The sequence below is a fragment of the Choloepus didactylus genome, chromosome 9, assembly GCF_015220235.1.
Source record: "Choloepus didactylus isolate mChoDid1 chromosome 9, mChoDid1.pri, whole genome shotgun sequence".
Taxonomy (NCBI): domain Eukaryota; kingdom Metazoa; phylum Chordata; class Mammalia; order Pilosa; family Megalonychidae; genus Choloepus; species Choloepus didactylus.
This window is the reverse complement of record NC_051315.1, coordinates 134,295,245-134,318,184: the sequence shown is the minus strand read 5'-3', so window position 1 is coordinate 134,318,184 and position 22,940 is coordinate 134,295,245. Positions and strand designations below refer to the sequence as shown.

Below are 22,940 nucleotides of genomic sequence, written 5' to 3'. Positions count from 1 at the left end.
ATAGAAGGGTAGATGACTTGATAAAAGGTTTGATGGATGGATGGATGGGTAGATGGGTTTGATGGATAGGTGGGTGGATGGTTGGATGGATGGATGGTTGGATGGATGGATGAATGGATGGATGTGTGAATGGATAGGTGAATGGGTAGATGGATGGATGGGTGGATGGATGGATCGATGGATGGGTGGATGGATGGGTGGATGGATGGGGGATGGGTAGATGGCTTGATTAGAGGTTTGATGGATGAATGGATAGGTGGGTGGATGGTTGGATGGATGGATGGTTAAATGGATGGATGTGTGGATGGATAGGTGAATGGGTGGATGGGTGGGTAGATGGTTTGATGGATGGATGGGTGGGTGGATGGATGAGAGGATGGATGCATGGATGGGTGGATGGGTGGTGATAAAGGGGGTCAGGGGAGCACAGCATGCTCCTCAACAGGTGCGGGACACTGTTATCGAGTTCCGACTTGGCGGGCCTGGGCCAGGGGAACTGATCAGCCCCTAGGAAAGGTAGTGGGGCACGGGTGGTAGCGCCCTCCACGGCCCCCCGGGCCTGAGAAAGTGGAGCCGAATGCAGGCCCCATTTCCTCACCCCAAAGTACAGACCGTTTGGGGAGGGCTTGCCGGAGAAAACCCCCCCCCCCCCGTGCCTTACCCGCACCCTCCACCCTCTTCGTTACCGGAGCAACTCCCGCCCCTTTTCAATCAACCTCCGCGCCCTCTCAGAACCAATCCAAGCCTTTAACCCCTACAGCTACCCCGCCCTCTAAACCGCCTGATATAAGCTTGTACTCTCCCCTAATAAACTCTCTTGGCTTCCTCACCCTAAAAGAAACGTGTCCCGCCTGTTCCTTCTCGCCACCCTCCACACCTTGCACGCCACCGCCGGGGACCGGGCCCAGTCCCCCGCCTCGCCCTCGCCTCCGGGAAAGAGCCCCCGCCGCCGGTACCCTACGAGCAATCCCGAGAGCATAGGATTTAGCAACAGGCCGCCACCCCCCCCCCCCCAGAAGAGACAACTGCGACCGCAACAGGCTATAGTGGGCCTGGCTCCAGGGAGACCGTGCAGCATTCCTGGACAGAGACCACCCCTGCCCTCGGCCATTTAGGTAACCTGTAGCCTCCAGGGTGTGGAGAGGAATAGGGGAAAGTCCTTCATCTATCTGGTAGGAGGCTGTTAGTGTGAGATGGGGTCTTGATCCAGTAGACCCAGGAGTTTCAGGGAGCTGGTACGGTCTTGCATCCTTGAACTCTGACCTCAGAAAGTAGGAACTGAGTAGGAACAGCAGAGGCAAGCCTTGGGACACATCACAAGATGCTAATTCTGTTGTTAAATTTTTGTTCAGAAGTTGAAAAATGATCAAAGTAACATGCTCAAAGGGAAACAATGAAATTGGAAGAAGAAGAAGAAACAAGAGGAGGAGGAGGAGAAAAGAAAAAGAAGAAGACAGAAAAAATGGAAGAAAAGAAAAGTTAAAAAAGAAATTGGCATGCCTCTGCCATCAGTGCGTGAGCTGAGTGTGAGCAGGCAGGGCTGGATCTTGGGTGTGAGACCTGGGCGGTCACACAGGACCACACACTTAGAGGGACCCCACCCCTGGTTCTATGCTCTGCTGCCCCTGTGTTGAAATTCTCAGTGCTTTTACTATTGAACTTGTGGAACGAAGGAGCATGTGTGTGAGCAAAGGAGAGGCAGAAATACCTGCCATTCCTTGACATCCCATCTCTCCACCCGACTTCCGAACCCATTGGTTTTACTGATTTTCCTTTATCCATGAAAAACAATCCATCATTTCACCCCCATTTTCCCAGACATGTTTTGGGGTTCACAGGGGAGGGAGGCTCTTGACTCACATGATTTGTACGGACATTGTGAGAACTGGAGGAGATATGGAGCACGAGCTGCACACCACTGACGGGAGAGTCCGACCTGCATCTTGAAAGGAAGAAGTCAGATGTTGGGTTGGGAGGGCACAGGGGATTATGCCATTGCAGGGTTGAAAGACTGAGCACCGCTCTGTGGTTGGTAGGGTCATTCCAATGGTGTGTGTGTGTGTGTGTGTATGCATGTGTGTGTGTGTGCGCGCGTACGCGTGTGTATGCATGTGTGTGTGTGCGTGTGTGTGTGTGTGTGCGCGCGCGTGTGTGTATGCATGTGTGTGTGTGCGCGCGCGCGTGTGTGTATGCATGTGTGTGTGTGCGCGCGCGCGTGTGTGTGTGTGTGTGCGCGCGCGTGTGTGTATGCATGTGTGTGTGTGCGTGTGTGTGTGTGTATGCATGTGTGTGTGTGTGTGTATGCATGTGTGTGTGTGTGTGTGTGTGCGCGCGTGTGTGTATGCATGTGTGTGTGTGTGTGCGCGCGCGTGTGTGTATGCATGTGTGTGTGTGTGCGCGCGCACGCGTGTGTATGCATGTGTGTGTGTGCGTGTGTGTGTGTGTGTGTGTGTGTGTGTGTGAGCCGCAAGGTGCTCCCCAGTGCTGGGTAGGTACAGGCTCGGGCACCACAGCAACCTTCAGCAAATGGCCACCATGTCACTCACCCAGCACAAGGGGTACAAAGAGCAGGGGCAGAGGTCCCATCGCGGTCGGTCTCTGTGGGAGGCCAACTGGTCGGGTCAGGGCTGCTGAGGGCTGCTCCACGCACCCCACTTCTCGTGGGAGAGGAGAGGCCCCGCGCTGGGTGAGGTTGAGTGTTTGTCCGCCCCGGGGGGAAGGGCCCTGCAGCAGAGTGTCCCTACCCTGGGGCTGCTGGTTCCCAGGTTTCCAGGTTTAAGTTCTGGTCGGGCCTTTTCAGGAGACCTAACACCTCCCTGGGCTGCGGATTGGAAACAGAGTGAAACCATAGAAAAGGAGAAGAGGCGGGGGTCTGGGAGATGGCTGCTGAGCGTGTGTCCGTGTGTCCGTGACCTCCCCAGCAGGAGGGACACTGAGGTCCTTCATCACCCAGAAAGCAGCCAGAAAGGGGAGTGAGGAAGTATAAAAGAGAACAGTAAGATCTACAGAAGATAGAAGGGCCAGCTCAGGGGTACTAGGAGTCTTAAAATATATTAAAACAGAGAAGAAAAAATATTTGAGAAAACAATGGAGATGAATTTTCCAGAATCAAAGGGAAATGAGCAACTTCAGATCGAAAGGGCTCACAAAGTGTCAAATGCAAGAGAGACAGAAAAATCCACACCCAGACTTTTGTTGACATTTTATAACACCAAAGACGATGAGAAGGTTTTCAGAGAACCTTGAGAGAAAGTGCATGAAACTAGAACAGGATGGACACTGGACTTCTCAGCAGCATACAAGACCATGGAGTAATATTTCTTATGTATCTAAGGAAACCAACATTGCACTTAAAATTTTACATCTAGTCAAATTGAAGGTTTAATGAAAATATTCTCAGGCATACAAGGCTTCAGAAGGTTTTCCAGCCCAAGACCTACGTTAGAAAAACTTTTTATTTCATAAGCAGCACAAATGCAGGAGAAGCTTCAAGAGTTATTGAAAACAAGTGTGATCAAGTGCCTTGAAAAGTGTGTTATTATCTTAAAGAAAAGCAAGGACCAAAGGGAAAATATATCCATATTAACCCAGACCTATAATTCTAGACATAATCAATAGTGCTTGGAGAGCATGGCAACAGCTAAGGGACTTGTGGGGGAGAATGCACAGCAATAGCATATGTAAGAAAGAGAAAGGGACTTAAAATAAGAGCATCTGCTATAATAATAAAACAAAGAGTAAGAATAAACCAGCAGAAGAAAACTCAATCTGTCCAATGAGAAATAGAAAAAAGAGATACAGTTAATGACAATTATGAGTAAGATGGCAAAACCAAGTTTGATATGAGTAATTACATATGCAAATGGATTAAGTTCTAATTAAAAATAGAAAAGACTAGATTAAAAAGCTCCCAAAATAGGTCACCTAAAGGAGATACACTTAAAAGGATACAAAAATTTAATGTAAAAAAGTTAGCAAAAGATACACCTGGCAAATATGAACCAAAGGAAAATATCTGCACTGGCATCTTAAAATACAATAGATTCAAATTTAAGGGAAAAATCAAAACAAACAACGGACCACATATGCATATTGGGGGCCAAGGAATAATACGCATTCACCAAAATGGTTTAAACACCTAAAAATACAACCTCAATTCACATCAGGCAACACTGGCAGAATTGCAGGGAGAGGTAGCTATTTCAGCAATTGTAACTGGTGGTTTTAATGATAATAATTTAATAGCTCAAGGAGACAAGAATTAGCAGAGCTCTCTGAATCCTGAAAAATACAAGTAATGATCTTGAGGTATTAATCATATACAGCACTCTACACCCACGAACCAGAGAACACCAGAACATTTAGAAAAATAGCCCATCTGTGTGCACCTAAAGAAACCTCCATAAATTCCAGAGACAATAGTTCGCAGACTGACTGGTACCTTCTGTCTGTGTTTCTAAGCCCCCTTTGCTCCATGCTCTGTGCCCAAGGGAGGACACCCCAGATGGACCACCTTGGTGGGTGCTCCAGGTGACGGGAGCACCTTTAGGGGGTGAGGGGATGAGGAAGGAAAGAGAGGGCCCGGCGTTGGACCAGCTGCCTCCCCCTACCCAGGCTCTGCTCTGTCCAGGAGCATCACCTCACCCCGCCCGACACACCCCTGCACGCACCTTCCATGGAGCACCTCACCACCCTCCCCTCTGCCACCCTCCCCTCACCGCCCTCCCCTCCACCCCCCTTCCGCCGCCCTCCCTCACCACCCTTCCCTCCCCCACCCTCCCCTCACCACCCTCACCTCCACCCCCCTCCCCCTCCCTCCCCCACCACCCTCCCCTCCACCCCCTCCCCTCCCCACCCTCTCCTCCGACTGCCCAGTCAGCAGGTGCCCTCTGCTTCCTCCCGGGTCCTGCTGAACACACAGTCTGTGCTCCCACCATAGGCTACAATAAAAGCCAAAGAAAAACAGGAAAAGTAAATATGGGAAGTAAACAACACTAGCATACAACCCATGTGTTTAGAAGGAGATCAACAGGGACATCAAGAAATATTTAGATCTGAATAATGATGAAAATATTATATTCCAAAGTTGTGAGACCCAGCTAGGGCAATGCTGTAGAAGGAATTGCTTAATTTTCAAACAGATCCCTTAGAAAATTAGACAGGTTAAAAAAATAAATGAGTTGATCATCTAGCTCAAGACTAAGTAACAGAATATAATAGATGAGGACAGAAATAAGTGAAATAAAGGGAAAATGACATTAATGAAACTAAAATTGGTCTTTTGAAATATTTTAAAATGCTAAAAAAGAAAAATGCAAATAAAAATACAGAATAAAAAGAACTAGGTAGAGAAACAATAAATTTAAGAATAAACATGCTAGTAATTTGAAAACTTAAATGACATGGATTAATTCCTAGAAATATATAAAATGCCACAATTAGCTCAAGAAGAAACAGAGAACTTGACCAGATCGATAAGAATGACTGAACTTGAAGTTACAGGACCTTTTCCACTCCCTGCTCCCCAAGGGCCCGGAGGGCTTTATTGGTTTTACCAAAGCTGGGAAGAGCGATTATTTTCTCTTATGCAGGAGGTTTCAGGAAATAGAAAAAGAGAAGCTGCCCGGCTTGTTCTGGGAGGAGGCTGGTCTGTTTGCAGCAGTGGATGAGGGGGTGCAAGACGGGGTGCAAGACCGGGTCCTGCGCCCTGGTGATCAGGACACACACGCAGCCAGGCGCTGCCCAGGGAGCGCAGCCTCTCCTCCCTCCCCCGGCTGGGTGCGGATTAAACCGCAGAGCAACGCGCTGAAGGCCGCGCCGGCAGCTGCCGGGCACGGGGGGAGGCTGCCGGCCTGGGCGCACTGGGGAGGACCCCCCGCACCCTTTTACGTGGTGGCCTGACGTCCCCGCGCCCCCATCCCCAGCGCACTGCGGGGAGGTGCCCGGGGGCGAGCTGGCCTGAGGCGCGTCAGGGATGCGCAGCCCTGGGCGGGGGACGGAGGCCGGGGCGGCTGGGTTTGCCAGGCTGGACCAAGAGCAGCGGGCGACGTGGTGGTCGGGGCAGACAGGAGGGGCCGGCGGCCTGCAGAAGTGGGGCGGGGGGGCGGAGGGTGGGGGTCCGCAGCCCGAGGCATGATGGGAGGAGAGGCGGCGGGTCCCCTGGCCGGTTGCATCATCCCCGCGCGGGGGCCGGGCCACTCGTGACACGTCCGCGATGCTCCCGCCGGGAGCTGAGGTTTAGGCGCCCACCTGTTACACCCCGGAGTCTGCGCCCCTCCGCCGCCCCCTCGCCGCCCCGGGTGCAGGGAGCCAACGCCAGCTCCGTCCCTCCCGGACAGTCCTTTGGTGCATTCGGCCCTCCGGGTGGGGCAGGTGGGCATCGCCAGGGATTTCACTTAAAAGAGGCCAGGATGGGGGAGGGCCCGGCGCGTGGCCCCCACGGACACCTTCGGGGGGGCCTCGGGTCTGGGGGCGTCGAAGGTGGGCGCCGCGGGGTACCTCTTCCCAGTGAGGCGAGGCGCGCGGGGGCCGCGCCGGGGCGGGGGGCGCCGCGTCGGGGCTGCGCGGTCTGTCGCCCCCCTCCCCGGCGAGCGCGCCGCGGTGTCAGCGCTGACGTCACGGCCGGCCCCAGCCCCCTCCCCGGCCGCGGCGGCGACGCCCGTCCCTCTCCGCGCGCGACAAACCAGCTGGCGGCTGGGGCTCGGGCGCCGCGCGCAGCCAACCAGCGCGGCGGGAGGGGGCGCGGGGGGGGGGGGCCGGGCCGGGGGCGCGCGACCGTCACGCGGCGTCGCGGTCACAGCGCCCGGCGCAGCCCGGGAGGCGGCAGCAGCAGCAGCTCTGCGCTCGGGGACCCGCGGGCCGCCGCGCTCATGCCGGGCCGCCGCCACTGACGCCGGGAGGTGAGGCCGCCGCCCGCGCCCGCGTCGCGCACCTGCAGCCGCTGCGCGCGCCGGGGTAACCCGGGCTGGGGGGCCCGAGTGGGGGGCCCGGGACCGATGCCCCCGTCCTAGGCGCGGCTCCTTCCCTTCCCCCGTCCCCGCGGAGAACAATGGGGCAAATTCAGGGGTGTCCGCCCGTTTTGCAAGCGCGGCTCGGCCAGGCCTGCGGGAGAAGCGTTTTTGGCGCCTCCGGAGCTGCGGCACGACCGTTTCCCGGGGTGGGCGGGGGTCGCGCGCCTCTGGGGTGCCCGGCAGCCCCCTCCCCGGGAGAGGAGCCGGCCCAGCGGGATGCGGCGGGCGGAGGCCGCGCCGAGGATGCGGATGCGGCCCGGGGATGGCGCGCCGGGGCGGCGGGGCGCGGGCAGCTGCCCTGGTCCCCGGGGTGGGGGAGGGCGGGCGCCGGAGCCGCGAGCAAAACAGGCGGGGGGCGGGGCGGCCGCGGCGGGGGAACCGGCCGCCAGCTCCGGGTGCAGCACCGCGCTGCCCGTCCACCCCGCTCGGGGCCGAGCCCGCTTCCGGAGAGACCCTCGCCCCTTCCAGAAAGGCCGGCCGCCGGGGAAGGGCCGCCCGCGAACGCGGCCGGGGTCTACGCAGCCAGGGCCCCAGTAACAGGTGTGGCTCGGCCACGGGTGGGGAGGGGGCTGCGGGGCCGCGTCGTGTCGGCTGGTGGCGTTTCCCAGGCGCTTGGGCTCCGGTGACAGGAAGGGACGATGGTAGCGGAGACCCCTGCATTCCCCCTTCATAGCCGCCTTCTCCTCAACGCCCCCTAAAACCATCCGCGTCGCTCTCTCGCTGCGAAAGGGCCGGAGGCAGGATCCGCGTCGGGAGGGAGGGCCAGCGGGCTGCGGGGGGCTCGGTGCTGGGTGGGGGGCAGGAGGGGGAAGGGAAAGAAGGAATGCCAAGTCATGGGGCCTGCGGGGCGCGGGCACGACGTCGCCCGGCGCGGACCCGAGGCGCGCCCACGTCTCCAGGAAAAGGGACTTTTCCCCAAAGACCAAGGGACCCCGCCCCAAGCGGCCGCCCCGTCCTTGGGGTGCCGCATTGCTGGGGTTAAAGGTCTGCCCAGGCAAGCGGATTGGGGCTCGGGGCTGCAGGAGGAGGAGGAGGTGGGGGTCCCGGCGCCCAGGGCTGGCCGGCTGCGCCCTGAAGACGCGGATGCCGCGTGACACGGAGCGCCCCCTCCTGCGGATACCGCAGCCCCACCCAGGCCCACCCACTCTGCCCTGCCCTTGCCGGCTGAGGGGGCTCTGCCGAGGGCAGCGGAGGCGGGGCCGCTCTGCAGGGAAGCTCTGGGGTCCTGGTGGGGGGTTGGGGCTCCACCTGCGGCGGCCATTTTGCAGGTGTGGTTGGCCACCCGCCTAGACTGTCAGGTGTGGAGTGGGTGCTGCCGCCCCGCCCTTCTCAGGTGTGGCAGTGGGGGTTCCCAGTGCGGGAGGGGCAGGCGCTGCGGAGGAGGCTGCGGGGCCGGGGCGGGGGCTTTGCTGGGGGTGGGGTGGGGTGGGGAAGCAGGAAGGCGCTGGCCGAGGTCCGGAGCAGGGTCTGTCCGGTGACAGCCTGGGCTCCTGCGCCTCAGTCTTTCCTCTAAGGTGGAGAAGGGGGACACAAGCTCACCTGCTCTCCCACTTGAGGAGCTTGTGGAAAACCCAGACGTCTGGGTCCCTGTCCAGGCCAGGTGGGGGGACCAGGTCAGCCTCCATCTGGATGTGAAGACAGGGGAGAGGGATGGGGCACCGAGGCCAGGTGGGCACTCCTTCCATTGCCCTGCCCCCATCTAAAGGGCAGGATGGCCTCTGTGGGGTGTGGCCCGTGGGGCAGAGAGAGGCTGGGATCAGGTCAAATCAGCCCCCTCCCCACCCCTAGGCTTCCAGGGAGGGTCAGCCCCTCCCCCCTACTGGGTGTTCTGCCCCCTGCCCCTCTCTGGGGTACCCCATAGACTCCCCCATCTGGGGCCTCCTGGCCTCCAGGCCACAGGCAGGAGGAGACTGAGGCTGCCGAAGCACGGCTGAGCCTGAATTCAAACCCAGGCCCTTGGCTGTGGCCTGACCCCTTCAGTCCTCCCGGGTGTCGGCAGGGAGCCCCGTCCTCGCCCAGGAGCGCCTCTGCCCTGCCCCAGGCCTCTCCCGTCGTGTGGCCCCGGGGTCCAGGGTCACAGCCGGGCCGAGGCCGTTTCTGCCACATTAGCTCGCGGCCCCTGCCCTGCGCTGGGCCCCACTGGAGAGGCAGGGACAGGAGGGTTTGGGGTCCTGGCCTGGTCCCGCGACCCCGTGGCCTTGGGGTTCACCTCCTGGGCGCCTCTGCCTGCCTCCGGAGGACCCCAGCTGCCCGCTGACCCCAGGGATTTGGGGACCGGGTGGGGACTGGCTGAGCGGGGCCAGCTGCTTTGCAGATGGGGCTGGAAGGGCGGGGGCTCAGTCAAGGTCACCCGCCCCGCCCCGTCCGGGCCCCACCCCCAGCTTCTGCAGCCCCGTCCCCTTCCCCAGCTGCCCACCGCCGCGGATATTTATCAGGAGAGGCGCCGGCCGAGGGGCTCTGGGAAGGGGAGCAGGAGGGGCGCCCCTCTGCAGTGGCAGCTCACCTAGGCTGGGGCCCTGGCGGTCTGGGTCTGCCAAGCCCGCTGCTCCCGCGCGGGGCGCATTTAGAAGGGCCGTGTGGGGTGTGTGCGCCCCTGTTCCGGTGCCGGGGTCCCCTGCTCTGGGGAGGGAGGGCTGAGAACCCCGCCCCGGCTGCCCGCTCTTACCCCTCACCCTTCCCCCCACAGTCCTTGGGCAGGCAGGTGCCGACCCGGGACTCCCACCCCGCCCCACACAGGGTCTCTGGACCCCCACGCCCTGCCCCCCTTCCCCAAACACCCATGCACCTCCCCATGAGGCGGCAGCCCCTTGGAATGGCCTCGTCATGAAGCCAGCCCTGACACCCTGAGCCTCTCCCCCTCCCACTTCTAGCATATGTCTGTCTGTGCCCCCCCACCTTAGCTAGGGGTGGGTGGAGCGGACGAGGGTAAACACTGAGTGGCCGTATACCGGGCTGTACCATTTCCTGTGCTGTCCCCTCTGGGGCACCGGGAACCCACGGGGCAGGTGGTGCTGCTCCACGTGGAGACCGCCCCCGAGAAGGAATGTGACTCGCAAAAGGTGGAACAGGGCCTCTAAGCTGGCCCAAGCTGGCCGCCTGTTTGGTGCCCTCTGCCCACCTCCCCATCCCCGCCAGCCCCGCCTGCTGCCCAAGCTTGCCCCTCCACCCCCACCCTCAGGGCTGCACAGGTAGGAGCTCAGCGCCGGCTCCTGTCCTTGCTGAGCCCTTTGCTGCTGCCCAAAGGCTCCATTTCCTGAGGGAGAGGCTGAGGGAGGGGCTCGTCCATGGGCCTTCAGGTCTCAGTGTCCTCCGAGGCTGGCTGGGCAGGGCTCTCTTCCCTCTGGGTCTCATGTGGGACCCCCAGAATTGCTCCACAGACCTGGCCCCCTGCAAGCCCCTTTCCCCTTGGGCCCAGTGGGGCTGGCAGCTCTAGTGGGCCTCCATTTCCCCATCTGTCAGCAGCTCAAGCAGCAAGGTGGGGGCGGGGCTGGACTACTGATGCTCAAAGCCAGAGGTCAGTGGGGACCAGGCTTCTGCAGGGCCACCGTGGGCCGGGGCTGGGGCTACTCAGCTGCTCAGTGCCGTCTGGTCCTTCCTCTCCACGTGCCTCTGGGACTAGGAGTGGCCGAGGTCTGGGCTGCCTGGGAGGGGGAAGGAGAAATCTTGGGGCTCTTTGCATCGTCTTCATCTTTAGACAGGACTGTCTTGGTTGGTGTTTCCTTTTCCCTAGATTCTCTTTCTTACATTGAATGCCCTTCCTTTGTCCTCACCTTTTCCCAGCTCTCAGTCATGCTCTCTCATCGAGTCCCCTCTTTCCTGGTACCCTGACTCCTGCAAGCCACCTCCATCCTGTCCCTCTCCAGTCTGGGCCAGTTGCTTTCTGACCTGCTGTTCTCCATCCCTCCTGCAACTGTTTGTCATATCCCGTGGATTGGAGCCCATTTCTTGAACCTCAGAACTGCTTCTTTATTTGCTTCCTATTTTGTTTTGCTGGAGTACATCCTGTGACTTCCTAAAAAGGGTACATGAGTCTTTGAATGTGTGAGAGCCTCTTTACTCTGTCCTCTGGCTGGTGGGTGGTTTGTGTGCAGCGCTTCTTTGTGGTGAATTATTTCCCTGAGAACTCCAAAGGCGTTTTCTTCGTCGTCTTTCTGCGCCCATTGCTTTTGAGGAGTCTTTGTCGGTGACTTGGCTTTTCTCTCTGGGATCTCTCGGGATCTTTTCCTGTGGTGTTCTGAATGTTCTTTCACTTTTAAGCTTCTTGCTCTTCTCCCGTAAGTGGGAGTCCTTGTGTGGCCACGTTTTAGGGAGAGCAGTTGGGTAGTGGAATGCTTTTGCAGCTGCCTTTTCCCCTCCAGGTCCCCCTCGCCTCCGTCTGAGTGGGATTCAGTGTGGGGAGAGATGGGGGGCTCCGCTGGTGGACTTTGATTTAGGTGCAGGGCTGGGTGGGAGCTGACTGCCAAGCTGCCCCTTCCCCGTTACTGCCACGTGGGGCCCCAGGGTCCACACTGCAGGCTTCTCCCTTGGCAGTCGGTTCCCTTTTCTTTGGAGAAAACCCTTCAGGGGTGTTGCCTGGTGGGTGATGGGGACGGTGGTGAGGGCGTCTCTGTCAGACACACTCAGGGCCCCATTCTCAGCTCTCCTCTCACTCCTGCCCTCCCCTGGGTCCTTTGGCCCCCCAAGTCCGGAGCCCCTGGGATGTGCCGCCCAGTGCCAGCCCCCTCTGGCTCTGCCCCTGGCTCCGGCTCCTGCCCTCTGACGACATGGGGCCCTGGAGGCCGTGGGTCATGGGCGACGCCTTTCCCGGTCTTCACTGGTGGGGCTGATTCCCTAGAGCGAGTCATTTCAGTGGGGTCTGCGGGTGACCGTGTTCTCCCCCAGGGGGCCTGGGGTGTGGCCCAGCGTCTACACCTCTCTGATGTTTATCTGTTTTAATACCAAGAAAAATCTGTTTTTTTCTCAAAGTCTGTAAGGGAATCAGTCTTTCTGGAAGAGGTGCCGTATGGATCCCACGTCCTGCGGAGCCCCTGGGGGTCTCCACGTGCCAGCTTCTTGCCCCTCCTGTCCCTGGCAGCCGAGCCCTGCCTGCCCTTCCCCCACCCTCCCGCCTGGGGGTGCCCACCCCATCCCACCCTCGCCCCGCCTGGGGGAGTCGGAGGGCTTCACCCACACGGGGCCACTGAGGCAGGACGGGTGCTGTCCAAGTCACTAACTCAACCGAGGTCCACCTCGGGGGCCTCAGCAGCGTCTGGGGTGAGACCCTGACCCGCGACTTCACCGGCACCCCAAATTTGTTATCTGCCTTTCCCAGAATTTCGTTATTTACCCCTAAGCTCTGTGGAGTGCTCCTTGCATGTTTGAAAGTTGGTTTCGATGGTAACCACTGGGCACAGCCACCTGCGTCTTGCTCTCTGGGCTCAGTGATTTTGGGGAGACCCCCCTGCAGATTACGTGCTGCCCAGTTCCCTTGTCGTTTTCACGTCTGTGCACCCCACTGCGGGAGACCCCCGCTCCTCACCCGTCTCTGGTGGGTGCCGTCATCCGTACGGCAGTGTTGGCGCGCTGCTCCGTGTGGGTTTGCGTGGCGCCTGTGTCGCGTCGCTGCTGGGTGGCTCGCGCTGCCCCTTTCCTGGCTCTGGCCCCAGCGGGTGGGCCACCAGCACCCCACGGGGGGAAGGAAGCACCCCCGCCGCTCCACCCTCCCCTCGCTCACGGCCAGCAGCCTTTCAGTGTCGCGGGCCGGCCGGTGCAGTCAGAACCTGCTGTCCTGGTTTCTGCTGAGTATCTTTCATGTAAATTGCCTGTTCATCTATTTTTGCCCATTTTTCTTTTGTGTTTTTTTTCTTAATGATTTTTATAAGCTCTTCCTGTATTCTGCATATGAATCCTTTACTGGGTTATATGTTTTCTAGACATCTCCATGTCAGTGGGTTTCTCTTCTCCTTTTTAATGGGATTTTTTGATGGCTAGACTTTTACTTTCAGTGCTTTTTGTGAGTTAAGAAATCCTTCTTAGATGACTAGAAATAGCAAATTTGCACAGACAGAAAGCAGATTAGAGGTTACAGTGGGGGTAGGGATGGAGGAGGAAAGGAGAAGTGTTTGTTTGAAAAATATTTTTAAAAGAATAAAATAAAAAGAAAGAAAGAAATCCCTCTTAAAGTATAGCATGCAGATGTCATCCTTCACTAATTTCTTGCAAAACTTTCATGTTCACATTTAGGTCTTTAATCCACATGCAATTTATTTTGTCATAAAGGAAGGGTCTGTTGTGTTTGTTTCCATATGGCTAACCATTTGTCTCCACATCGCTGGTTTAAAAGTCCTTCCTCTCGCCACTGATCTGCAAATTCACCTCTGTCAGATATCCAAAGTGCTGATTCTACATAGATCTGTTTCTAGGGCCTCTTCTGATCTGTCGGTAGTTCTCTATCCCTGCCCCAACGCCAGCCGATTTTAATCGCTCCAGCTTTCTATTAAGTCTTGCTATCAGTCAAACATGCTGCTCTCTGCCGTCATATTTTGCTCCAGACTTGCTCCTGCTATTCTTGGCCTTTACTCTTTCGTATATGTTTTTGGAAGTTATTTGTTAAGTTTCATAAATGAAACTTTGTTAAGGTTTAATTTGAAAATTACATTGACTTTATGGATTAATTTGGATGAAAATTAACATTTTTAAGCTATTGAGAGTTCTTTTTCATGAACAGGAAATAATCTTCATTTATTTAGGTTTTCTGTAATGATTTTAGTAATTTCAACATTTTATTCATGAAATATTTCATTTTTGTGACATTTATTTCTAGGTAATTTTTAGTTTTGGTTATTGTTTTAGATGGTATCTTAAAAATATTTTCTAGCTCTGTCACCGGTGTATAGCATCAAGATCAGTGTTTGTATTTCAGACTTTTATCCAGCAGCCTTACTGAACCTTCCTACTCATTCAAATAATTTTCCTGTGGATCTTCTTTATTCTTGTGTAGATGAGCAAATAGTCTGCAAATAATGACAATTTAGTCTCCTCCTTTCCAATCCATGTTATGTCTTTTATTATTTTTCTTGTCTTACTGCTCTGGCTAGAACTTTCACCACCATGTTGAATGGTGATAGCAGACCTGGACGTGTTCCTGAATTTGAAAATAATCAAATGCCTCTTCAGTACCTAATGAGTGCCTCATATAATTTTTTCCCCTTTAATCTGATTAGTGGTGAATTACAATAATAGATATCCTAATGTGAAGCCATCCCAGCATTCCTGGAATAAGCATATCTGCAGTGTTCTTGCTATATGTTGCTGGGCTTTCGCTAATGTTTTGGATTTTTCTGTCTATGTTCATCAGTGAAATTGGTCTGAAACCTTCATTGCTCAAATTTCCCTTGTTGAACTTGGTGTCAAGATTATATCAGCCTCAACCAATGAGGCTTTTTCCTATTTTCTTGAAAAGTTTGCATATGATTGGAATTATCTGATTTTTGAATGTATGGTAGAATTTACCTATAAAAAATTTCTGAGTCTGCTGCTTTTTGGTGGGTAGAGTTTTAAACTATTGGATAAGTTTGTTGGTTGTAGGACAGGTCACATTTTTACTGACTAGTTTTTCTCCTGGTTGTGGGTCACATTTTCCTGTTTCTTGACATGTCTAGTAAATTTTGATCAGAAGTTAGACATTGCACTTATTGTGTTGTGGAGTGTCTGAATTATGTTTTCTTCCTTTAAAGCATGATTGGCTTTGTTTTGGCAGGCAGTTAAATTACTTGAGGATCAGTTTGATCCTTCAAGGCCTGTTTTTAACCTTTTACAGACTTTGTCTAGAATACCTTCCCTTCAGAGATAGTTTAGCCTCACTACTATGACATCTCTGGGGTCTTCGTTGAGTGTCTGGGACAGAGGGGTTAAAGAGGACATACATTCGGGCTGGCTGGAGCACAGATGCCCCCTTCCTTTGTATGATCTTTGGGAATGGTTAAGCTTACAGCAGCCCATCTTTTTTTTTTTTTTGCCTGGACTACATGTGCGTGAACTAGTACTCTGCAAAGACTCGGGGGTAACCCTCTGCAAATTTCTGGAGCTCTATTACTGAGCAGCTACTTCCTTTCCAAAACTCTGATCCATAACTTCCTGCTGCCTCAACCTACCCAAACTCTGACCTCCCTTCCATTTCCTCAACTCACTGAAGCTGCTGAGCTGTTGGGGTTCTACCTCCTTGTGATTGCAATCTGTAAGTTGCCTCCAGGCAGATTTGCAGCAATTGTAGGGCTCACCTAGTATGTTTCCCTTCTGTCCAACATCTGAACACTGTTATTTTCACATATTTTTTTTACAGGTTTATAGGTGCTTTACAGTGAGATGTTAAGTCTGGTATTTTTTATTGGTTTTTAATTTATATGTGTTGTGGAAAAATAATATGATCCATATGATATATGGTCTTTCAGATTTATTGAAAGTTGATTTATGGCCTAGTACCTGATAAAGTATTGAAAATATTTCAAATCTGTTGGAAAAGAATGTGTTTATCTAGTTTTTGGGAATAAGAGTCCATATTTGTCCATTAATTTATGCTTATTATGTTGTTTAAATCTTTTTTTAACTGTACTAACTGTATGTCTGCTTGATCTATGTATTAGTGTGAAGAGTGTTAAAATTCCTCCATGCTCCATGACACTTAACCTTGATTTTATATTTTCATCATTTTGTCCCACTGGGGCCATCTTGGGTAATTCTTTTTTTGACATATTTTCCAGTTCATTAATTCTCTATTCAGCTCCATTTAATTTTCTGATTAACTTGTCCGCTAAGTTTCAAAATGGAAATGATTACATTTTTATTTCTAAAAGTTCTGCATGGTTCTTTTCTGCTTTTTACCCCATTATTTTCCATTCTGTTTTATTTCTGTAAATATTTTAGGCATACTTATTTTATGGTCTGTATCTGACAATTCCAATATCTGAAGTCCTTGAGGATTTAATTCTGCTTTTCTTTTCTTTTTTACTTTACTCTTGCTTGTGGTGAATTGTTTCTGCATGCGTTTGGTATTACGGCATTGTGAGCTCACATTTGAACTGATATTCATCTGTAGGAATCTTGGGGGCCTGAAAGAGAAAAGCATCTTCCAGGGAGAATTTGTATGTGCTTTTGCTGGGTGCGTTGGGGCTGGTGCCTGGTAACTACTCTGAGCTACTTTTTTAATCATGGAGTTTTACTAATCATGTAGGTATTGTAAATTTGAAACCAAATCTGCATGACAGGCCTGTGGCCTCAAATTCTCAGATACATTTTCTTCTTCACCACTTGGAGAGGAGAGCAATTTGTGTCCCTTTAATGGCAGGTGGATTTTCTCCAGTCTTCCATTTCACTGAGATTGTAGCCTTGGGGCATCCCACTTTTTGGGGGTGACTTGGTTCCAAGCCCTCTTTTGTGTGTGTTGGAGGCTGTAGCTCCCCCCATACAGCAGCTGAAGCCCGGTTCTTTGGGTTCCCGGTAGCACTGCGTGTCTGCGGCTTGCCACTTTAATTTCAACCCTTCCTTCCCTTTTTCTTTCTCCTGAGGAGTTTTCTTGTTTCCTTCTGATGTTTGTTATTTATACAGAATTCTAGGTGCTTCATAATGAGAAGGTGTCTTATCTATTATATTGCTAGCAGTGGAAGTCTCTCATCCACTGTCTTTTCTCTCCATTGACAAACTTTCATTTTAATGATCGAACTGATTTTTGGTTTCACACACACAACAGTGTTTGTCATTCAAAATGAGGTTTTGCTTGTATTTTTGTTTTATCTAAACCTTTTTGGTGATTGCTTTAAAAATAAGTATTTTTAAGTTATAAATATTAACACAGCTTAGAAGAGTTAAACAAATCTATGAAATTTATTGAGAAAGTCAGCATTTTGCTCCCCATCTCCAACCTCTTTCAACTCCCTCAGCTGTTCTTTTGTTGTTTAGCTCTATAGGCTAAATAGTTTGCTCATCTGTTAATTCTTGCCTGCTTTAGAGGATTTTGGAAGAGGACTATAAAGTGTGTGCCATTCTGGGTCTGGTTTCCTCTTACTCAATGCTATGTTTGTGAGGTTCTCTCCCTCTTGAAATGCCACCAAGGAGCAGTCAAGGTGTGCTGGGAAGTGACCTAAACCCCTCCCCAGGGAGGAGAGGACGGGAGAGGATGCCCAGCAGCCAGGTGGTGACTGACTCAGCAGATTCCTGAAGGCTGAGTTCTAAGGAGGCAGAGGAGGAAACTGCAAAGAACTTGCTCCCTGAGGACTTCCCCACAGGGCTCAGGACTCGTGTCCCCGGATGCCTCTGGCAGTTGGGGCTCACGTCAGAGGACTGGTCCAAAGTCTGCTTAAGGAGCAGTTAGATTCCGCAGCGTCTCCCTCGCTGCTCCTTCCCCATCTGTTTGTCCTCTTTCTAACCCCTCTCCCTCGCTGATCTCATCCCTTTCGTTGACTTTAGACAGTGGCCGCTCAGACCCCTTTTTGAATCCATATATCCAACCACTTCCTTGATGTCTTCACCTCTGGAACTCCTGAACCTGCCGGATGCCGGACGCTGGGGTGGAGGGGCTGGACCCGCTCCCTGGTGGGGTCTCCAGCTTCCGGGTCCTTCTCAAGGAGACCTTCGGGGCTCCAGGCTCCCTGAGACCTGGGGTCGGGATCACCTGAGAATGCGACCCCCTCCCTGCCCCCCGCTTTTAAAGCCGTTCATTCCTCACGGGTCCACTTTAGAGGCAACCCACGGGGTTTGATTTGTTGCATCTTCCTTATGTTTCAGTCGAAATGTTTTCTAATGCTCAGTGTGATTTTTCCCTTTGATCCATGGGTTATTTATGAGCATATTGCTTAATGTCTAAGCAATGGGAGAGTATGTGTTTGCTTTCTTTCTTTCTTTTGTACCGAGGTATAGCTCAATTCTGCTGTGGTCAGAGAACATATTTCTTAAGATTTTAATTTAAAAACGAAATGTATTGAAGCTACTTTATGACCAGCATATGGCAAATTTTGGTAACTGTTCGTTGTGCACTTTAAAAGAATGTATACGGTGCTTTAACTTCTCAGTAGCTGATAGCAAACCAGAAATTTTTATCCTTTTCCTTTCAACCTCTCTGAGTCTTCATATTTATTTAAGAGGTGTCCTTCGTAAACAGAATATAATTATATGATTTTTTTTTAATCTGGTTTGACAATCGTAATGTTTTTCCTGGAATACTTAGTATTATTGAGTTGAACTTTTATCTACAATCATTTATTTTCATTTTGCCTATTTTTATGTTCTATTTCTGCCTTTACTGCCTTCTATTGGATTAATACAATAGATTTTTAATTTCTCCTACTTTTCGTTCTATTAATTTGTTAATTATACATTCTCTTTCAATTCTTTTAATGCTTACTTTATAAATTACAATCCATATCCTTGACAACCTAATGTAAATTACTAATTTGACCACGTCCGCAGTAACGTTGAACCTTAGAAACCTGTCACTTGCTTCCATTGTTTCAGTTGAGAAGTCAGCTGTTCATCTTATTTTTGCTTCTTTAAAGGTGACATGTCTTTTCTGGCTGCTGTTAGGGTTTTCCTCTTCACCTTTGATGCTCAGGCATCCTCTTATGATGTGCTGTTGGGTAGTTTTCTTTGTACTTATTGTGCCTTGGGTGTGCAGAGCTTCTTGAATCTGTGGATTGATAGACTTCGGCAGCTGCAGACAATCCTTGGTGATTGTCTTTTACAGTTTCTCCGTGCCATCCCTCCTCCTTCTGGGTGCCCATTGCATGCAGGCCAGATCGTTTCATGTGCCCTGTGTTTCCCTGACTCCCATTTCCATATTTCTATCCTTTCTCTCTCTGCTCTTTGACTTTCCATATTTTATATTGACCTAGTCTCCAGTTCATTCACAGCCATCAGCTGTGTCTAACGTTTTGAGTTCTTAATTTCAGTTATTGTGTTTTTTGGTGTTAGAATTTCCAGTTGATTCATTTTTCTAGATTCCATTTGTCTGGCAAACTTCTCCATTTTTCCACTTATTTTCTCCATCCTTTTCTCTCTTGATTTGAACATATTAATCATGTTTATTTTAAAGTCTTTGTTTGGAAACTCCTACATCTGGATCATGTATAGGCATGTTTCTTTTTTCTCTTATTGTTAATTATACAGTCCTGTCTTTTCTCGGGTCTAGCAATTTTTTTATTTAACATCAGACACTATCTCTGCAGGCGACGGTGCTGCAGTGGAGACGTCTCATCTCTTCTCTTCCCAGCAGACGGGGTTAAGACGGGTCCTTGACTCAGTTGAGCTAAGCTGAGCCAGGGTGGGGGGTGCATTTAGATCAGGCTTGTTCTACCTGTGGTTCCCCCTGGTTTTAGGTTGCACCTCCCAGGGCTTTCAAGCTGGACCTCGGTGTGATCACTGCAGATCACAGAACTCTAATATCCAACTGGATCCACAGTGGATCCAGAGTTCTCACACCCGTCTTCTTAGCACCCATGACTCTGGAGGTCTCCTCTCTGGTTTTCCTGGCTGTCTGCCTGGGCTTGTAAACTTCTGCCCCTCATACCTTTAGAACTTGGCAAATGTCTTAAGGGGAAACTGGCTATTTCCGGAAACCTGGTTCTCTGCCTCTGCCTTCTTCTGGGATCTTGGCCCCTCAGGTTTGCTTCTCTGGATGGACCAAAACTGCTGCAGGTTTCTCTGTCCCTCAGCAGCTCCCAGCCTGGGAAGACTCCAGCCTCCGGCGTGAGGGGAATGCAAGTGCGTGAGGGAAAATGAGCTGTGGGATGGCGGCTTGGGGTTGGCAGCCCCCACCCCGCCCTGGAGCCTGGGCCGGCTACTGCTCATGGCCTCAGTGGCTCTTTGAGTCTTTTAAACAAATTTTAAGTATTACCCAGCTTTTCTTGTTGTGCGTGGTGGGGGCACGGTTCTGCTGCCAGCCATCCCCTCCCACCTGCAGGCAGAGGTCCCCTTTGCTTTATACTATTCCCACCCCAGAGCTGGAGGCAGAGCGGGTGAGGTTTTCTTACAGTGCTTTTAAAGATAAAGTTTTAGCTTTATTTTTGAATATTGGATAGACAGTTGCCCCGATACCAATCACACCAAATTGTTTGAAAGGCTGTCTTATCATTTATTGGATTTGTGTGTGTGTGTGTGTGTGTGTGTGTGCACAAATGGGCTTTGTCTTTTTCACTGATCCCCTCGTTCCTGTGTCATTACCGGACTTTGGAAACTATTATAGTGTTATAGTATATATATACTATATATATACTACATAGAAGTTTCCCTTTTTGTTTCCCTTTTTGTTCTCAGATGTTTCCCTTTTTGTTCTTAGATGTCAAAATTCCCTCAGCTTGCCAAATTCCATTGAAAATCCTGTTGGAATATTTTGTTTGTGGGGCTTGCACTGAATTATACAGCTAAATGTGGTGAGAACTAGAAATTTTGCAATGTGGAATTGAACATCTGCCTTCGTAAATATTTTCTTCATTTCTAACTATTTCCAATTTCAGTACTCAGTGGATATAGATTTTTGTTTAAGGCACAAAGCATGCTACTAAATGCTTGCTAGAAATCTCGTTCCAGTCCATGTTCTCCCAGGCTTCTGTGCACTTCTCTCTTACTTTTCTGCCCTGGTTATTGTCCTCAGCCTTCTCCAATTTCCTAAGTGCAAGATTTCCCAACCTAAGGAAACAGGGATTCTAAGAGAGCTGTGTCTCTGGCCCACTTCTGGTCTGCAAAGGTGAGCGGTGATGGGAAAACGTGTGTGCTTAGGCACGGAAGGCGTTTTGTGGCTGTCGGGCGTGGGTTGGCGCAGCTGGGGGTGACTCCAGCCATCAGAGTTCTCCGCATCGCCTGGCTTTCACTCCTTTCGTGAACTTGTCGGCCCTTGTCGTGTGAGTTGATACTTTCCTCTTTCCCTGTGTCCCCTAGAAGGGCAGTGTTTGCCCGAGGAGATGGTCCTGCTCTGTGTCACCCTGCAGAGCTCTGGGCAGCCACGGAGCCAACCCTGGGCAGGGTCTGGGAGCTCAGAGCCCCACATCTGCCTCGGCCCCAGGCCTTGCTGTGCTCCCAGGGTGCTCTGCCTGCCGCTCCTGCTCTTGGAGATACTCAAGTCCCTGCCCCGTCTCCACAGATGGAAGGTTGGGGCTCTGCAGGAGGGAGCCCTTTGGCCAGATTCTCCGGAGGGAGTCAGCAGCGGGCAGGGAGAGTGAGGTGGAAGGTTCCCTTCTTGGAAGGAGCGATTTCATAGACTCCCACATAGGGTGGGAGGGTCTTAAAGAGAATGCCACTAGCCTTTGCTCTATTTGGATGCCTCTAGTGATGGGGGTCTCACTACTTAACGGACACCGGAGTTCATTCTAGGCAGCAGTAAGTGGAAGCACAGAGCCCCTCTTCATGTCAGGCTGAGCTCTGCTTCCTGGGGCTCCCGGTCGTTCCGTAGCCGGCACACTCCTGTCCTGCCCCGTGTTTGCCGGGGCCTTGTTCTTAGGGGAGCACCCCCCTCTCCAGCTTGGTGAGCGTCTGGGCATGGCCGGTGCCGCCTCCCCCACTTTCGAGCTTGCCGGAGCACCAGGCGGCTGCGTTGTCATGGCTGTGCAGGAATTTTCACCTTCCTCAGAGTCCCGGAGCCAGAATCACTTTGGGGCTGTCCACCCCAACCCCGTCGTTTCACAGACGGGTAAACCAAGGCCCAGGGGGGAAACTCACCCAGCCGAGATGAAGGCCCCTGGCTTGCCACGAGCTCACGGGGATTGCGGTTTGCACCTCCTTGCTGACTTGGAGGCCGACACCTGCGTGAGCCCGAGCAGTGGGAATCCTGAGCCTGCAAACTTGTCCCCATGCTGAGGACCGTCTGTCCTGATCTTCTGAGTCCTGAGTGAAGCCCTCTTTCCTGTCACGTGGGCACAGCTCGCCCAGTACGGGCATCCTGGCTGACCCCCTTGGCCTGGGGTGCTCCTGCCACCACACCCTCCCCCACTCCTGCCCCTCCCGCCCCCCCCACCCCCTGCCTCCCCCTTCTCCAGCCCTGGCCCCTGCCCTCCTGCTCCTTCCAGCCCTCGTGCCTGCCCCCCTACCCTATCTGCCCCAGGCGCTCTGCTCTGCTCACCCCACTCTGGGCCTGGGGCTTCCAGGGTCCATGTCCGTCCTCCGGAGACGGCACAGAGCCTGCCCCGGGCTGGGTGTCCTCTGGGAAGCTGCGTTCTTGGGACCTGTGCTCTGGTTTGGAGCTCACCTTCCACCCGCCCCCTCCGCACCTGTCATTTTCTGCAAGGCCTTTGGTGGCACGTGATGGCTGGGCAGGGGCTGGGCGAGGGGATGTCTCCCCAAAGCCCAGGCCTCTCTGTGGGCTGGGAGCTCCAAAACCCCCACCCTGAGTGGCCTCCAGGCCACAGTGCACCTCATTTCTCCTTTTATTTGCTCTTAAGGTGGATGGGCTCACACTCGGATGGTGCTGGAAGGAGCGTGGCCCCTGCAGCTCCTTCCCAGCTTGCCCAGCCTTCATGTCTCGATTTTAGATTCATCTCGTGCCCCCCACTGTGATGGATTCAGCGTTTGTGTGGCACCCCCCCCACCCCAGTGTACCGCCCCTGCACACAGCTCTCCCCGCCACTTCCCTCCGCGTTTCCTCTGCTATTGAATTATTGTTTGGTGATTGCATGACTGGGGCCAGGCAAATATTCTTTCCTGCTGGACTGAGGGACGGACTGTGGCTGTTTTCTTTCCTGTGGAGCATTCTGTCTGGAACAAATGATGGCGCGGACCTGCCCCCTTAGCTCCTCACACGCCCATCACTAAGTTCACACCAAGCTCTCTGTGGTCGTTCTCCGTGCAGGCCACACACCTGTGTCCTCCCCCGCAGTGTCCCTCCACAGCCCCAGAGCCCCCTTCCCGCCAGGGCGCACCTCGAGGCAGCACATCCTGGGACCCTCCTGGCTGGTCCCCGTCTTCCTCGCTTCC

The 22,940-nt window shown here is 53.0% G+C and overlaps 2 protein-coding genes across 29 annotated transcripts in view; one reads left to right on the top strand and one right to left on the bottom strand.

The window, feature by feature from the left end:
- Positions 1–6,395: 6,395 nt before the first annotated feature.
- On the bottom strand, positions 6,396–22,485 carry LOC119543878 (basic proline-rich protein-like). The gene is made up of 10 exons (XM_037848698.1): positions 22,058–22,485; positions 21,690–21,772; positions 17,513–17,639; positions 12,529–12,645; positions 9,514–9,629; positions 9,269–9,330; positions 8,865–9,149; positions 8,550–8,635; positions 7,143–8,258; positions 6,396–7,101 (listed from the first exon to the last, which is right to left on the bottom strand). The coding sequence occupies exons 1-10, from the start codon at positions 22,483–22,485 to the stop codon at positions 6,396–6,398; spliced, it is 3,126 nt and encodes a 1,041-aa protein (XP_037704626.1).
- Positions 6,772–22,940, top strand: part of KIF1A (kinesin family member 1A) — an 86,825-nt gene continuing 70,656 nt past the window's right edge. For 27 of the 28 annotated variants that reach the window (XM_037849179.1, XM_037849178.1, XM_037849177.1 and 24 more), the window contains exon 1: positions 6,772–6,899. The gene's annotated coding sequence lies outside the window, so the exon portion shown is untranslated. Of the gene's footprint in view, positions 6,900–7,531; positions 7,551–22,940 lie in introns of those variants that run through there. The other variant, XM_037849152.1, reaches the window with a different exon arrangement.